Raw genomic sequence first — 17,871 nt, forward strand, 5'->3', positions numbered from 1 at the left:
ATAAAACTGCAAGATAAAATTAACTATTCTTAAACAGATGATGAAACATCATTTGCAAGCCTTCTTTCTCAATAAAAACGCATTTACCCAATCCAAAAATCTTTTTTTGTTTCTTTTTGTTTTTTTTTTAAATATGACTTTTTTTTTTTTCCGGGACATTTTGTTTTTCTTGGATCAAGCAGACAATTATTCGTGACAGAACTAGAAGTGATATCTCAAAATCAGGCTGCCAATTAAATCATTTTACAATAGTATCCATGATTGATTGTAATCCTACGCAAAATCACAACTATAAAAGGTCATTGAATACGAACGTACATGAGAAAATTGACACGCAATCTTATACGATGATAAATAAATGCTATTGGCCAAACTACCTTATGAGTTGGTATCCAAAATTTTCTTAAATGAGTTAATATTGCGTGTAAATTATTTTGATATTTGTATATTTTAATTCAAAAAAAATTCACAAATAATAAATATATATTTTATTAATTACAAAACTATATATAATTGAATGACATATGTCATATGAAAATGGGAAAGTAAAAAAATTGATATACAATTTTATGTTTTAAAATATTTTTTTTGTTATATAAATTCATAATATTTTATTATATTTAATAAATAAAAAATAAATTAATATTCATATTAATTCTTATTAATACACTAATACTATATATTTTGTGGGAATATCTTCAAAAAATTTTAATATTTAAGTTAGCATAAATTTTAAACAGATTTTTTTGTGAATTAAATTTAAAAAATACTTGAGAATATCAAGTATTTATAAGGGTAGATGTAAAATGAATAATTATATTTTTAGGATTTGTTCTACTTTTGATAATAAACAGTGTTTTTTTTAATTAAAAAATTGTTAAAATCTTTTTTTTAAATTAATAAAAAATATTGAGAGAATTAATTATTTATTTAAATAAATAAAATTAAATCCACATCATTGTGTGGCTGATTTTTTGTTATATGAAAAAAAAGTTGGTATTTTTTTTGGAAATGGAATTATTTGGTATAATTACATATGTATGGATTTTGTAGGTGAAAAGTCAACACGTGAAGGGCGTGTTGCAATACGTGGAGGCGTGCTGGACACGTGGCAACATCCTGGCCAACAGGTGGAGGGCGAGGGCGTATTGAAATACGTGGAGAGCGTGTTGAATGAGTTCTACAATACTGTAATATACTTCAAATATCAATATTCAACCAAAATACTATCTCTATTTTCATATTAAAAATAATTTTTGTCATTGTGTTCAACCTCTATTAAAATTGGACGTGTTGGTCTAGATGACATCACTTTAAATCTGATTGTGTATTGGATTATGGTATGACCACCATAAAAAGCAAAAGGAAAAGTATGAGGAATCAATAAAATATTTATACAATGTGTACAATGGAAGTTTAGAGAATATTAAAGATATAATTATTAATGTTACATTTTTCTATTAGCTGAAACTTTTGGGATGAATGGTATCATGCATGGTATTAAAGCGCTAGATCCAAAAGATCAAGAGTTCAAATCTTGGTGAACTCCAAAATCAATTTAAGCTTTTGGGAAGATGTTTATTATCGCTAGTACTTAGATGGTTATTTTAGATAGTATGGGAGATGTTCATTTTATAACTCAATAGCCCATTGTACACATCGTACAAATAGTCCATTATCTCCCTAGCGGGATCCAAAACAGAAAAAAGAAAGCGGTTATGGCTGCAAAATGGCAAGTTCCTCTAATCTATCTATGATAGTAAAAGAAAGAAGCACAGAAAAGGAAGCAATGTGTGACTTACAAGGAACAAAAATAGGATATGGTCAAAGTTGTCAAAAATTAGCCAAAAAAAAATAAAAAGTAACATACCACACACAGATTCACAGATGAGAAGCAAGTAACCGGTTTCAGTTTTTTCTTTTTTCTTTTTAACTGCTTCAGAATTCAGATCACATAAAAAATAAGCATCACCCACTTACCCTCAACAACTTAGAAAAAGACGAGTGTATGTTATGTGTGTGTGCGTTATATCTATCGTTGTATCTATCTCTTTCTCTCTCTTTCATTTTTCACACACCATTTCTTTCGCTTCACCGAGAAACACTCCTCAACTCTATCTTATTGCTCAATCCTCTCCCTTCATTCTCTCTCTCTCTCTTCAACAACTCAAATTTATACCCACTATATAATTCAGATGCATAGATCCAAAGCTGCAATCTTTTCTCAATTGGGTCCTTGAAACAAATGCAATTCCGTCGAAAACATTACTCTACGAACTTCAATTCTGTGATTGTTTTGTTAGTATAATCCCAGAGTTACTATTTTTATTTTATTTTTTTAATTTTTTTGGTGTTTCAATCAATCAAAATTCAACATCCATGTCACGAATCTTCTCGAGATGGAAGAAGGTGAAGGAAGTGGCGTCACTCTCCGACACCCATTTGGTCGATTCTCCGGTTAACATGACCCGAATTCGGAACCGAACCGGTTTGAATTACCGGTTCAACCGTGTGCGCCCAATCTCGACCCATCTGAATCACCATATCCACATCACTGGCGGGGTCGGACATCATCGCCGGCGGGAGGCACTCGTCGGAGTTCAGGAGCGGTACAAATGGGACCGGGGTGGATCCGATGACAACCCGATCCGGAAGATTCGGGCAGAGGCAAACTGCCCGCGTTGCAGCAAGGACATGAACCTCGTATTCTCCAATCGCCATTTTCCGACCACATCAGCTTCTGATTCTGATTCAGGTTCTGGTTCGAGTTTGGCGCTACATGTTCCTGTGAATGGTGGTGGAGAAGCTGGTAGTGCTGGTTACCAAGCGGTGAATCTGTGTCCAACTTGCAAAACCGCTTATTACTTTAAACCTTTCAGCACTTCACCATTGCAAGGTACCTTTGTGGAGATTGGGAGGGTAACTAATAGTGGCAGCAATGGCAATGGCAATGGCAGTGGCAAATCTCAATCTTCTAGGAGGATCACACATGGGAAGAATGGTGGTGGTGGTAAAGAGGGTGGTGGAAATAGTAGTGGTCATGGTGGTGGTGATGGTGAAGATTATGGTTCTAAGAATGGTGGTGGTGGTAGCTGGCTTGAGGCTTCATTGTGGGACACTTTAAGGTCCTACAATGGTGGCGGTAATAGCGGGGAGCCACCTGAGGTATGGCCTCCACCACCAGGTGGTAACAATGTGAATGGTTTGGCTGTTCATAATCCTCCAGGGCCGCCTTTCGTGCATGGGATGAATATGCGTGCTCCGGGGTCCCGGGAAGGTGGCTCTGGCGGTAGAGGTGGAGGTGGCGGAAATGAAGAGAAGACTTCTTGGGGAGGGTCTAATTTGGGTAAGGATTTGCCATCCCCAAAGGAGATTTGTAAGGGACTTGACAAGTTTGTAATTGGACAAGAGAGAGCTAAGAAGGTATCCTCAATTAACATTAGTTTCTGATTTTAATCCAGTTTTGTTTTTAGAGATATATTTGATTTTGGCATAGTAGTAATTAGCAATGGTGTGTATTTGCTCCCTTTTTGAATCATTGGCTAAGCAGAATGAATTGAAAGAAAACTTTTTTGCATATAAATATGTCAGTGATGTCTTCATCATTTTCTTAGTTTTGATCCCATGAAAAGAAGGGCCTAGTGTGTTAGTTGATGTAAATGTACTATTCTAACTTTTGGCTTTTGACTGTGGTCTCATTAATGGTTTATGTTTCTGATGAAGGTGCTTTCTGTAGCTGTTTATAACCACTATAAAAGAATATACCATTCCACTTTGCAGAAAGGGTTAGTTGACTTAGTTCTTGCAATGTCCTTTTTCATTTTCATATTTTGAATTTGGAAAGGAAAGAATCATAAACATATTTGGAATTTCCAAACCAAAAATCTCATAGTTTAGTCTTTTTTGTTATCTATTTGCCATGGTTGAATGAATTGGTGAATTTCAACACTAGGTCAGGGGCAGATCCTGGAGTTTCAGAGGGGTTAGATGATGACGATAATGTTGAGCTAGAAAAAAGTAATGTTCTTCTCATGGGTCCAACAGGATCAGGTAAACCACTTCCTCCTTCCCCCATTTAATTGTAAATTGATAATTATTGTCATCTACATTGCTGCCTTTTTTTCATTTTGATATATGAAATTAGAACATATCTACTATGATATGCTAACGAACTTTCATCAATTAGGGAAGACGCTACTCGCGAAAACACTAGCTAGATTTGTGAATGTTCCGTTTGTCATTGCTGATGCAACAACCTTAACACAGGCAAGTATGCACTCATTGATTCGGTCATGTTAGAATTTGGCAAACTAAGCATTCAAATGTGCCTTTCACTTGTGTGAATGATATAGACGTATTTGGTATGCTGGCTTGATGCAATCAATTTTCACTAAGACAGAACCTCATTGTTTTTGACCTAACAATAGGAAAAATTCTAATTGCAGGCTGGTTATGTTGGAGAAGATGTTGAATCAATACTGTACAAACTACTTGCGGTATGTGCATTGTTCTGCAGAAAAGTTTCTTGTCCACATAAAAGATGTTCATTGATTTGAAGTTTGAAATGAGGATTCAATGTGTATATATGGAATCTCTACTCTGGATCATACATATCGATCCTCTTAGGGGTTTGCATTCTTTCTGGAAGTATCACTAAAGAGATTTTAATTTTCCTTGACATATAGTATTTGGGGTTCCAATCATATGACATATAGTAATTTTTTCATACATTTCACACCCCTACAATAGTGGAAGCTCGTTGCATTGTGCCATCTTCTTTCTTTGTTTTAGATATTTCAGGCATAATGTTTCATTGTTTCTAGTCGTACACGTCTCCTCATCATTGAAGTGGTTACATTTGCAATGTAGGCAGCAGATTTCAATGTTGCAGCAGCTCAACAAGGGATAATTTACATTGATGAAGTTGACAAGATAACTAAGAAGGTTGTTAGCAAATTAGTTTCCCGTGTTTGTTATTTCTGATCCTATAGATATTAAACGTTCTGATATATGTTACAGGCTGAGAGCTTAAATATCAGCCGGGATGTTTCTGGTGAGGGTGTTCAGCAGGCATTATTAAAAATGCTTGAAGGAACTGTAAGTAAATGAGTTTTTTTCGGCTTTCTACTGAGTTTTGCTAAATGTACTCATTGTTCATTATGCACGGTCCTGCTGTTATTAGGAAGCCTTATATCTTGACCTTAATCCTAAACTTGGAATGATTTCTTATTGTCTAGATAGTAAATGTTCCTGAGAAAGGGGCTAGGAAGCATCCGCGGGGTGATAACATACAGGTATGTTGTTTTGGAAAGAAAAACACCTTATCATTCCTTCCCATTTAAATTAACTTTCATTCATTCTTTGGTGATATGCAGATGGACACAAAGAATATTCTTTTCATTTGTGGCGGAGCATTTATTGATCTTGAAAAGACCATTTCAGAGAGGTAAAATCCTTTGTGCCATTGTATTACAAAAATATTTGCTCACAGATCGGAGACGCTTTGCATACATATTGATTTCTTCCAGATTATTAATTAACTTCATTATTTAACGAATAAACCAGACGTCAAGATTCTTCTATTGGTTTCGGAGCCCCAGTTCGTGCTAACATGAGAGCTGGTGGAATAATTGATGCTGTGCTAACATCATCTTTACTTGAGTCGGTGAGAATCGAGTCTTACTACTGAATGTAAACTACACTCACTATTTTCCAGAAGAGCATATCAATAGATAAGACACTTGAGCAATCAATAATGAAATTTTCATACCCAACAACTTTCAAAATTATTCTATAAGTTGATTTTAATAATTTTCAGGTGGAGAGTTCCGATCTTATTGCATATGGTCTCATACCAGAGTTTATTGGACGATTTCCCATCTTAGTGAGCTTGACAGCTTTAACTGAAGAGCAACTTATGATGGTATTCATTCATTGTTTATGTTGTCTTTGATCATAGTCTTTTCTGATTTCACTCACTTTAGTGCTCCAAGTTAGAACCCTTTTGGCATTTTTAGCCTCCTGAAGCCAATAATAAGCCTTCATTTCGAGAGTACTATCATGAAATTTATTCTTTATAACAAAATTCTCTATATGCTGTTTAAAGCATGATGCATAAGCTTAATTAGTTGAGTTTAGACTTTCTGTCATGTGTAATGCTTAATTGTAACTGAAAATTCGCAAGCCTACTTGAGGAAAGAATTATACCTTTACGTATATATAAAAGTATTTTTGCATTTACAGGTCCTATCAGAACCAAAGAATGCTCTTGGAAAGCAGTACAAGAAATTATTCAGCATGAATGACGTAAGCATCTCTCTAACAAATGGACCTGTTTTGTCTGTGTTTATTCATGCATTCAATATGAATAGAAGTGAGTAGTTAAGATATGCGCACTAAGAGAGGTCGGTTTGTTTCTAACTTCACTCCTACACCTCAGGTAAAGCTACATTTCACAGATAAAGCTCTCAGACTGATTGCACAGAAAGCAATGGCCAAAAATACCGGTGCCAGAGGTTTAAGAGCCCTACTCGAAAGTATTTTAACCGACACAATGTTTGAGGTACGAATCGGTCTGTTTGTGTTTGGATATCTAAGTATCTTCAAGTACATAAACCTATCACCACCTCTATGGTTTTTGAACTAATTCATTCAATGCTTACATGGAACAGGTTCCAGAGCTTAAGACCGGAGATGATCGAATCGATGCAGTAGTTGTTGATGAAGAGTCAGTAGGATCAATAAACACCCCTGGATGTGGAGGAAAAATTCTTCGTGGAGACAATGCTTTGGAGAAATACCTCGCTAAGACGAAGGATTCACAGGTATGAACTTATCTTAAGAAGCAAAGATACTTCAAAATCACCATTCTATTTTCTCAGATGCATATAATGTTGAATATTCTACAGTTATTTTCGGACACAATTATATTATAGTAGGAAGCTTTAATCCAATTTGTCTGATATTTTTCAGGAAAATGTTAACTTAGCTGAATCAGACTCACAAGATGGAGATTCAGAGCTTTCATCAAGGGCCATGAGCTTGTAATATTATAGTTAACCATAAATATATAGTGTATAATTTACCATTGTTATTTTGTAAAGATCACATTTGAAAATTTGCTGTAATTATCCCCTTGTATAACAGCATAGCTACTGATTTAAGTTCACTTGATAGGAAGGAAAAAAAAAAGGGAAAAGAAAGGTGTAGTGTAGCATTGCTAATTTAGGCAGCACATTATACAAAGTCTCAATTGGTTTATGAGGGAGTGTGAATGTTGTGATTGAAGACATTTTCTCTCTTGCTGGTGTCAACAGAGATCAAAGGATGACTGAAAGGCTCTATTGATTCTGGTTCTTTATGTCATATCATTTTCCTTTTTTCCCTTTTGTTATTGAAGCCATTCCCTTCTTTTTTTATGTATATGGGAACAAGTTTCAAAAATAATTCAGCTAATGTTTTATTCTCATGCAAACTTGATGTCTTGTGACAAGTCTATTTGAATGGATTTTGATGATAACCAAAAATGGGATGCAAGATGTTTGTATAGTCCAGGAGTTATCCAATTGTACTATAAATTGTACCAAAATACAATCTGTTAACTTTTACATGATACTCATCTTATCCAATTGACATCATTTATTGCATCAAACAAGCATGGTCTCTACTTTACATATTCTTATATTTTTCATTTTGATGTAATTTGATATAAACACCCTTGAAGGCATGATATTAAGTACTTTTTATAGAAGATGTGATTTACCTCTAATTCCAAGAAACCAACTAAGAATATGTAAAATCTAACATAAAAATTAGAGATTAGTAATAAGTTCCTTGTCAAAAGGTAAAATCTAACAGAACTGCAGTCTCAGGTGAACATTATTACTGCATCAAAGTTCATACTAATTACTAATTAGGTCATAAAACTGAAGCAGGATTACATGAAGTTAAGAGCATTATTTTTTCAAGCTGTAGTGCTTCTTAACAGCTTCAATCACTTCCCAAGTAATGTTCATTCCTTTTGGGAAGACAACTAAATCACCACCTCCAATTTCAAAAGAACCACCAGAACCTTCAATAATAACCTTCACTTTTCCCTTCAGCAGGTACATGGTCTCTTCAGTTTCAAATGACCATGGAATTTTCATTGGACCACCTTCCCATCTGTTGAATATTTGGATTGAAAAAAACAACATGGAACAAATATTTATCATAAATCAAGAGCAAGGGAAGTTTCATCTTGACATGGATTTCTGCAAAATTTTTAGCAGTATTAGGCAATTTTAAATGACATATTCCTAAACTTCAATCTCAACTTCTGCCTGCTGATGGTATCAATCATACCACTGATGAAATAAAAGGCTCAACCTCAAACACTCCTTACTTAGTAACGAGTGCTATACATATTGTTAATTAAACAAATCTCAACTCTTCATTTATTATATTTTATATCAGCGGTTTAGAATTAGAATTTATAATTTAGAATTTAGCTTAAGCTTATGAGTTATGATTTAGGATTTAGGGTGTTTTACACCTTTAATAGCAAGTTAATTTTCAGGGAGAGCTCCCTTGAGTACTTTCTCCGAAGTGCATTAGCATTCGCCGAAACAAAATGGGGGTAAAATGCATACACTTCCTCTGAAATTAAATGATATGATACTCATCCATTTGTAAAAGTATACTGTAAGCTCCCCTAAGATTTAACTTAGATGCACACAATACTCTTATTTTATAGAATCTGTGTAATATCACCTAACAAGAAAGGAAGTCATAACAATTCACCCAATAAAGGTGTTTCTTCTGTTCCTAAGAAACACAGGAAAACCACAATGATTGCTTTCAACACATGCTGAAAATCAGAAAATGTTACTACCACTTCAAAACAACTTCTGAAACAGGATACTGAAGCACAAAATTTGATCAAGACCCAAAATTTGTAATACAAAAAGCTTCAAACTTTTCAGCAGAAACATGACCATAAGCAAAAATAAGGCAAAATTATGTTATTACTACTCCGCAGCTACTTTTAGAACAGTAGAGTGAAACAGAAAAATGATCAAGACCCAAAATGTGTTACATAACAAAGCTTGAAACTTTTCATTACACAGATCATTATAAGCAAGAAAAACAAATCAAGAAGATGATCATAATTTGTAAAGAGAGGGTAGAAAGATAGTTACGTCTTCCAAGTTGTGACACCAAGCTCAGTGAGTTTGGACTGAGGTGGATTCTTCTCGATCTTAACCCCAAATATCTCATAGGATTTCATGGCAGTTTCCTTTGGCATAAGCTTCAGAAACAAGAGAGATAAAAGCAGAGGAACAATAATTGAAGGAACAACAACTTTTAAAGACCAGCTTCCCTTTGAGGTAGTCATAGCTATATTCTTAAATTGCTGTCTTTTTTTCGTTCTGCTTCTGGGTTTCTTCGAAAAGTCTAAAACAGACACATTGAATGCGTCCACGCGAGGATTTTGAGAGGAATAATATTTTTCTTTTTATATTAATTGATTTGTTGCAGAGGTTAGATAAAAAGGACAAAGAATCTTACGTAGTCAATAAGTATATCATTGCACTTTATGAATTTGTAAATAAGTAGAAGGACCCACAGCATCATAAATGTACCAAAATTCCAGGGTTATAAGTAGAACTTAGAATTGCTTTAATTTATTTTAAATTTAAACATATTAATACTATACTATACAAAACTCGTTATTGTATGAAAATTAAATTCTTAATATTAATATAATTATTAAAGTGTGAAGTCATTCTCCATCGGATTGGTCAGGTTGATGAAAACCGATCAACTGATCCAAATTCATACGCAAAAACCAAACAACTACAATCATGTTTTTTGTTATACATTTTTTTAACACACATTATCTAAACGAAATGAAATTATTCTTTTGAATATTAAATTAATGAATTTGATTTAAACATATATTCCCTTGATCTTAATGTAAATAAAAATATAAAATCTATAATTTAATTATAATTATGAGTTTTTTTTTTTAATGTAGTTTGTTCACATCGTACCTTAAATAGATTCTGAAGGATGAAACTTGAATATCTACTGTGATTCTAGAAATAAATAGATTACTACAAAGAATACAATCAAAAGCTCCAATCCCCAAAATTTAGTTTATTCTTATTTAACCTACTTTATATATTATATATTATATATACATACTAAAATTGGATGCACAGAAGCAGCTAGCTTCTACTGAATGGATCAAGCATTTTCTGATTTCTGATGAATCATGATTATGCATGTATAAGAGCCCTGCATTTACTCAAATCTAATCATACAATCAGGTTTGCTTCCTCATTGTCTGGGATTACAATGTCAAGTCTCATCATGGGCTTGTACTCGTCCGGGGAGTGAGCTCCGGCTTGCATGCAAACTTCGACCACGGCCGGAGCCTTGCCATAAAATCTCTTCAGTTGATTCCTCATGGGAGGTCCACCAGGGTCTCTGGCATGCCACACATAATTGGGAGGAAAGACTTCATCCACAGTTGCATCCTGCCAACCATGTTTTCCATCCCTCCATTGGTGCTTAAATGATCCACAAAGCTTGGCATTGTGACCCCACGGTCCGACATGAACCTCTGAACAATAACCACACGCTTTCACAGTGTATTTCCTCATCAACTTCCTGACACCCTTTCTAACTGTTTGATATGCATCTATTGTTTCTTGTGCAATTTCAGGTATGTCTGACAACGGGGGGCATGGAAATCGCTCAGAAGCTCTGTAAGTATCGAATTCAAGTAGAGAAGAGGACTCTGCAGAGCTCCATGGTCTAGGTTCCTCTAAATATCCACCTCTGTCGAGTATTTTCTTCCCTAACATCCGTACAGGGTTGGTCCGTCGCCGTGAAGGATACTCTGGGATATCAACACCAGCTTGAATGCATAACTCAACAACAGCAGGGATCCGGTCGTAATCAAACCGTGTGTGATGCTTAATGCGCCTACCAAAGGGGTCGAATAGATGATAGGACTCAATTGGGACAAGTATATCATTGACAGATCCCTTGACCCAAGCATGGGAGCCGCGCCGCTTTGAACTCGTAGGACCTTGACAATCCTGAATGAGGTGACCAGTCTGACCTACATGAACTTCTGAGCATTCGCTGCATGAATCGAAAAGCATATTACAACAAACAAAAACGAAAAGAAATCAATGAGGACATTCCATAAAAAAAACAAGGAGAACAATATAATCTACCTACAGCCATGTACAGGAATGACATGCAATAGCTGTGCAAGGCCTTTGATCAAAAGCTTCCAAGCATCAAATACTTCGTAGGCAACAGGAACTAGATCTGGAACAAGCAATCCATTCTTTGGAGGCTCAAGAGGCTTCTCAATTCCCATCAATGCAAGTTTTTTGTCCTCCTTAGCAGCCTGCCTGATCTCCTTAAAGGGAATAGGGAATGGTTTTTTCTTTTTCTTAGGAAGTCTTGGTGGGAAATCCACATTCTGGGGTGTTGTTTTTCGTCGCCACACACGTTCTTCGCCTCTGGGCTTTCTACTGGCACAACATAGTGTCCTACACATTGTTGATTCACCCGTGTGAAATTGTTGATACTTAAACTGCAATAAAGAAGAAGCTAAAGTGTAAGTTCTAACGAGGCTGTTACAGAAGATAAACTAAAGGAACATATCATATTTAAGGGGAAAAGCCTAACAAATTCTTCCAGCAATTTCTGTGGTTAATTTGTGGGCAAGCGGCCACAGGAAACTCTCTCCAGGACCAAAACCATAAAATTGAGATACATCAATCTTTCTCTAAGTGTGTTTAACATGACTTGTTTCCAGGTTTCATAAGTGAACAATTAATACTACTATAAGGCACTGTCACGGCCCCAATTAATTCACCAAAAATGTACTAGGTGCTATCTCTGTATAAGCAACTAAAGTGAAGATGCAATCATGATATTGTGATGAGGCTACTACGAAAGACTTCTTTGAGGTCGTCTCTCAGTCACACATATCAGAAAATTAAGTCATGTCAAAATTGATAGCCACTATTATAGTTGTCTATAGGTCAACAACCTTACATGGCAATTTAATTTTGTTGGCCATTACATTCCCTTAGCACATACACCAAATTTCAATTAAACCAGGCAGTGCAATGAAATCTAGATGTCATAAATATCTCAGTTAAAAACTATAAGCATATAACACCTTGAGACCAAGAGAATACGAATTTGAAGCTGATAGCTCAGTCCTGATAAACTCCATGCTAGTGAAAACACCTGCAAGTAACAAACCACATCAGAACAAGCAACATGGGCATGGACCATATGATTAGAAAGTAATGAACACAGCAAGACTCTGCATCCTGAGGTTATGCTTAATATTGTTAGCTTAGAGTTTAAGAATTCCATATTATTTGACTAATCTCTGACTTTAAGGAGGAGTCAGGAGTGCATAGGAAAATATTGTAACTTTTTCGGTCATGTGCACATTTTATCGAACACGTGGTGGGCAGCAAGAAATTTGCATCATATTGAGGAAAGAAAATCCACCCATTTTCCAAAATCAAAACTTCTGAAATTGCTTCAAAGTCTGAGGATAGGAAAGAATGGTTTTCACAGGAAAAAACATTGGGAAAAAATGGAAATTATTCTTGGGTAGGCGTTGTATTGGTTCGATAAATAGATGATATTCAAGGAAGTTGAGTAAGAAAAATGAAAACTAAAAAGGTAAATTAACTCACCGTTAGAAGAGGAGTGGCATAGTGCAGAAGAAACTAATGGAATCCCCATGTTTATGTAAATAGGAGGCACCCGCAACTCACCACCTCACAGAGCATGAAAATGGTAACAGAATAGAGAAGAGTGGATTGAGATAGAAAGAAAGCATTACATTACAGGGGTTGATGATACTTGGTAGAGTTGCATTCAATTGGTGACAAGATATTTTATGGCCTCAGCTTGGGTTTATGACAACCGTTTCTGTTGTGGAAGTTGAGATTCCATGGCAGCTCTTAAGTTCTTAGTAGTTAGTAGTGATTTTATAACAATTTTTTATGAGCAAAAAAATTTTGTTGGGTTTCTATGTTCAACTAATTGGATGTGAATTAGAGTTGGCCGCTAATCAATAAATTACTACACATACAAAATGTGAATATTAAATTAGAACATTTTTAATAGAATATTTTGAGAGTTTATCTATATTTGAAATTTACATTAAATTGAATTAATATCATTTTAAAAATATAGCATCATCTTTTTTTTTCCTCAAAGACTCGATTCCAAAATTTATAAATGAGAATAAAAAGATTATGTCATTTGAATTATAGCTCATTAGTAAAATATAATATTATCTTAATAAAAAATTAATAAAATTTTATCACGTGTATAATTATATTGATGAAATAATTAAAAATAATATAAAATTCTATATGAATTAACACTAAATATTAAAAAGACAAATTTTATTTTTAATTTTAAATTACTATTTATAATATATAATTTCACAAATATTTATATATTATTTTAAAAAGATAAATTTTATAGTGTTTTTTATTGTAATATCTAAGTTGTCTAACTTATTTTTAAAAGTAAATAATAAAATATTTAAAATAAAAATAAAATATTTAAAATTTACTAAATATTATTTATTTGTTTTTCTTAGTAAGTTAGGCACAATTTAATATGCACTATAGCATTTATCTTCTGAAAAAGGTTTAATTATTCTGCAAGTCTCTATAGTTTCACTAAATTTTCAATTAAGTCTCTATACTTTTTTTCTTTTCAATTGGGTCCTTGTACATTATTTTTTTTTATTTAGTCCTTATTAACGTTAAACGTAAAAAAAATGTTAGTGAATTATGAAATTACTTGTATACCCCTAAAAAGAAAAATAATATACAGGAACTCAATTGAAAAGAAAAAAATATAGGGACCTAATTGAAAATTCGGTGAAACTATAAATATTCAATAAAAAATATTCCTATAACATTGATAAAATAAAACAGAAATGTAAGTAATAAGTATATATAAAATTCAGTTTTCATCATTCAAATATTCATTATGATCATGTAACATTTTATATTTGTGTGGATTCATAAAATATAGTTTGTATCTTTATCATATCATGGTATACCATAGAAAATTATAAGATTGTGTAATTTGTGTTATTGAAATTTGAAATCTAAAAACGAAAACTATAGAAAACATAGTTTCAATATAATAACTACACTCCTATCTTTCCAAATTTTTAAGAATTTGTGGGAGTACGTACTCCTCATCTAGCGCCCGACGCTCTGCTAGGATTTCACTGCGCCGCCTTCATGGTTACACATTTCTTTGTCTTTTCTTTGTCAAACTCTTTTTCATCTTCTTCTACTTTCTTTTCTTAATTTCTTTTCCACTTAGCTCCCTAATTTTCCTTTTACCTCCCAATTCATTCCTCTTTTAATTCATTCCGTTTTCTAATTCACTCATTCCATATATCTTATGTCGCTTTGAAATCATTGAATACCAATTCTGATTTTCTCTACACCAAGAGCAACAAATCAGAGACTCAGAACCCTTGTATAATTGCTATGATGGTGGAGGGTGCCAGCCTTCAAGTGGCACCCAAAGAAATATGAAACTGCTCTCGTGGAATTGTCGGGGTTTGGGGAGACCCCTAACAATCCACAATCTTAAAGGGATTTGCAAATCCTACTCCCCCGAGGTTGGTTTTATCTGTGAAACAAAAAATCAATCTCGACAAGTTGAAGAAAAACTAAGATCTTGTGGTTTCAAGGAATGGTTTATTGTAGATCCGGATGGATTATCAGGGGGTTTGGCAATGGCATGGAGGGATGGTTGCACTGTTCAGATTTTACAGCATGGTAGATTTTTTATTGCGGCATCAGTTCTGACAGCTGGTTCTAATGATCCCTATGGTGTTCTAGGTGTTTATCTCAGTTTAAATGATCAACATAGAATGGCTCAATTTGCTGAATTAACTTCAGTCACCCGACAGTTCGATGGTAAGGTTGTGTTAATGGGTGATTTTAATGCCATTTCTAATCAATTGGAGAAAGAAGGTGGGGGTGCTAAATCTCCTTCTTCTATTGAAACCTTTAATAGTTTTATTGATGATAATTCCCTGATTGATATTGGTATGGTCGGAAGACCATTCACTTGGTCAAATAGACGGAGGGGTGATGAGTTGATACAGGAAAGACTGGACCGATTCCTGGTAGGAGTTGATTGGCAGCAACTCTATCCCAATGCAACGGTTCTTAGACTGTCAGAATCAGGCTCGGATCATGCCCCTCTTCTCCTAGACTCTAATCCGAGAACTGAGAGATCTAAACGCCGATTCAAATTCCAAGAAAGATGGTGTTCCAATGATGAAATAAGGCAGATTGTTAGAGAGGTTTGGCATGAACAGATTGATGGTTCAGCCATGTATATCCTAGCTCAAAAAATAAAGCGTTGTCGGCATAAGATTGTCAGACGGCAGCAAGAACACAGATCTAATTCGAAGGTGGAGATTGATTTACTACAGTCGGAATTAGAGGAACTTCGTTTAGCAGGAATTCATGGAGGCGACATCATTTCAGAAATAGAGGACAAACTTGAAAAAGCATTGCAAAATGAGGAATCTTATTGGAAAGATAAGTCTAGAGTCAAATGGCTCAAATCTGGTGATCAGAATACAGCTTTCTTCCATCAGAAATTCAGAAATCGAACTCGAAGGAATAGAATTTGGCAACTAACTGGCAGTGATGGTGAAGTGGCTACTTCAAATGCTGATATTGCTTCTGTGGCTGAATCTTATTTCAAGGACATCTTTTCCTCCACTTGTCATGAGAACCCTGAACCTCTGTTTATTGATTTTGAACCTAAGGTTACAGCTCACATGAACCGTAGGCTTCAAAGACCAGTGACTATGGAGGAAGTGAAACGCGCAACATTTAGCATTCATCCTCAAAGTGCTCCAGGAGATGATGGTATGACAGCAAAATTTTTTCAAAGCTTCTGGAACATACTTAGTGGTGATGTGTTTCGAGCAGTTAAGAGCTTCTTTTCTGGGGGCAGAATCTTGAAGGGTTTTAACCACACTCAGATCTGTCTTATTCCCAAGATTTCTGATGCTAAAGATATGACTCAGGTAAGACCAATAAGCCTCTCTTCAGTCTTTTACAAGATTATCTCCAAAGTATTTGTACATAGGCTTCATGGTATGATGAATAGACTAATTAGCCCTACGCAGAGTGCTTTTATTAAAGGCAGATTAATCTCTGATAATATCCTAATTGCTCATGAGTGTATGCATTACTTGAAGAACAAAAAAAGGGGTCTCGAAAATGAAATGGCGCTAAAATTAGATATGAGTAAGGCATATGATAGGGTGGAATGGCACTTTCTTTGGTTTATATTGGAGAAGTTTGGTTTTGACTCCCGATGGATCATGTGGATTCGAGAATTAGTGACAACTGTTTCTTATTCTGTTATTGTGGAAGGACAACCTTATGGTTTCTTCAAACTAAATAGAGGTATTCGACAAGAAGATCCTCTATCCCCCTATCTTTTTCTTTTTTGTGCAGAAGGTCTCTCCTTCTTGCTACACAAGGCAGAACAAAATAGACTAATTCAGGGTCTTCAGATACATAGGCGATGTCCCAAGGTCAACCACCTCCTGTTTGCTGATGATTCCATTTTATTCTGTAAAGCTAATCCTGAAGCATGTTCAAATATCCTGCATTTATTGAATTCTTATGAAAGCATCAGTGGCCAGAGGGTAAATCTTAATAAATCTGCTGTATTCTTTAGCCACAACACTCCGTCCACTACTCGTACACTACTGGCTAACTCTATGAATATTAATCATATTGGGGCTCAGGATAAATACCTTGGTTTGCCTTCTACAGTCTCTAAATCGAAAAAGGCTTCTTTTAGTATGATCAAAGAAAAGGTTCGGAAAAGAATCCAAGGGTGGAAGCGCAATCTTCTTTCGTCAGGTAGTAGACACGTATTGCTTAAGGCAGTGGGAGAAGCTATTCCTATTTATACATTGTCTTGCTTCAAGTTGCCTGATAGTTTAATTTCAGAAATTCACTCTCTACTTTCTCAGTTCTGGTGGGGACAAAAAGGTTCTGAAAGGAGGATGGCTTGGATTAGCTGGGACACTATGACCCACCCACGAAAAGAAGGAGGCCTTGGATTTAAAGATCTCAGAATCCAAAATCTGACGCTTTTAGGCAAACAGTTTTGGTGACTTGTAACACAGCCTACTTCCTTATTATCCAAAATCTTAAGAGGTAAATACTTTAGCAATGGTAATGCTATAACGGCAGAAATTGGAGTCTTACCTTCTTGGGGATGGAGGAGCATACTGGAAGGTCGAAAGATTGTTGAAAAAGGTCTTAATTGGGCTGTGGGTACTGGTGAGAATATCCGAACCTTTGAGGATCCTTGGATGCCTCCTCCGTATCCTTTAATGATTTCTGACATGCCACATAGACAGGCTATTTCTGAGTTGGTTCCAAGAGTTAAAGATCTAATTACTGAAGATAGAAATTGGAATCAGAATCTCATTCAAGAATTATTTCCCCAAAACGTTGCAAACAGGATTTTGTCAGTTAAAATTCAGCAGAGTAGGGACAAATTGCAATGGGATTTGAACAAATCCAAGCAATATGATACAGCTTCAGGTTACAGAATTGGCTATTTATTTTACCATCCGCCTCTGGAGCTTTGCCCTAATTATATGCAGCAGAAAAAGCCGTGGATTGATCTATGGAAGTTGAACTTGCCTCACAAAATTAAGCTATTTATCTGGAAAGTTCTCCATAGCCGACTTCCGGTGCTTGCTCAGATTCATCACCGCATCCCATCTATATCACCAATATGCCC

At 35.1% G+C, this 17,871-nt stretch overlaps 3 protein-coding genes across 3 annotated transcripts; 1 reads left to right on the plus strand and 2 right to left on the minus strand.

The window, feature by feature from the left end:
- The first annotated feature begins 1,788 nt into the window (after nt 1-1,788).
- On the plus strand, nt 1,789-7,651 carry LOC112751650 (CLP protease regulatory subunit CLPX1, mitochondrial). The gene is made up of 15 exons (XM_025800864.3): nt 1,789-3,423; nt 3,724-3,785; nt 3,953-4,050; nt 4,187-4,266; nt 4,446-4,496; nt 4,870-4,944; nt 5,020-5,097; nt 5,238-5,294; nt 5,376-5,446; nt 5,566-5,665; nt 5,819-5,923; nt 6,244-6,306; nt 6,440-6,562; nt 6,672-6,824; nt 6,973-7,651. Exons 1-15 carry the CDS (start codon nt 2,380-2,382, stop codon nt 7,045-7,047), a joined length of 2,235 nt encoding a protein of 744 aa, XP_025656649.1. The 5' UTR covers nt 1,789-2,379; the 3' UTR covers nt 7,048-7,651.
- A 304-nt stretch (nt 7,652-7,955) lies between these two features.
- Nucleotides 7,956-9,376, minus strand: LOC112751652 (uncharacterized). The gene is made up of 2 exons (XM_025800866.3): nt 9,180-9,376; nt 7,956-8,163 (listed from the first exon to the last, which is right to left on the minus strand). The coding sequence occupies exons 1-2, from the start codon at nt 9,374-9,376 to the stop codon at nt 7,956-7,958; spliced, it is 405 nt and encodes a 134-aa protein (XP_025656651.1).
- Nucleotides 9,377-10,054: 678 nt separating this feature from the next.
- LOC112751651 (APO protein 1, chloroplastic) lies at nt 10,055-13,093 on the minus strand. The gene is made up of 4 exons (XM_025800865.3): nt 12,729-13,093; nt 12,194-12,264; nt 11,232-11,599; nt 10,055-11,136 (listed from the first exon to the last, which is right to left on the minus strand). Exons 1-4 carry the CDS (start codon nt 12,775-12,777, stop codon nt 10,302-10,304), a joined length of 1,323 nt encoding a protein of 440 aa, XP_025656650.1. The 5' UTR covers nt 12,778-13,093; the 3' UTR covers nt 10,055-10,301.
- Nucleotides 13,094-17,871: the final 4,778 nt, after the last annotated feature.

This window comes from Arachis hypogaea, chromosome 15 (genome assembly GCF_003086295.3).
Source record: "Arachis hypogaea cultivar Tifrunner chromosome 15, arahy.Tifrunner.gnm2.J5K5, whole genome shotgun sequence".
Taxonomy (NCBI): domain Eukaryota; kingdom Viridiplantae; phylum Streptophyta; class Magnoliopsida; order Fabales; family Fabaceae; genus Arachis; species Arachis hypogaea.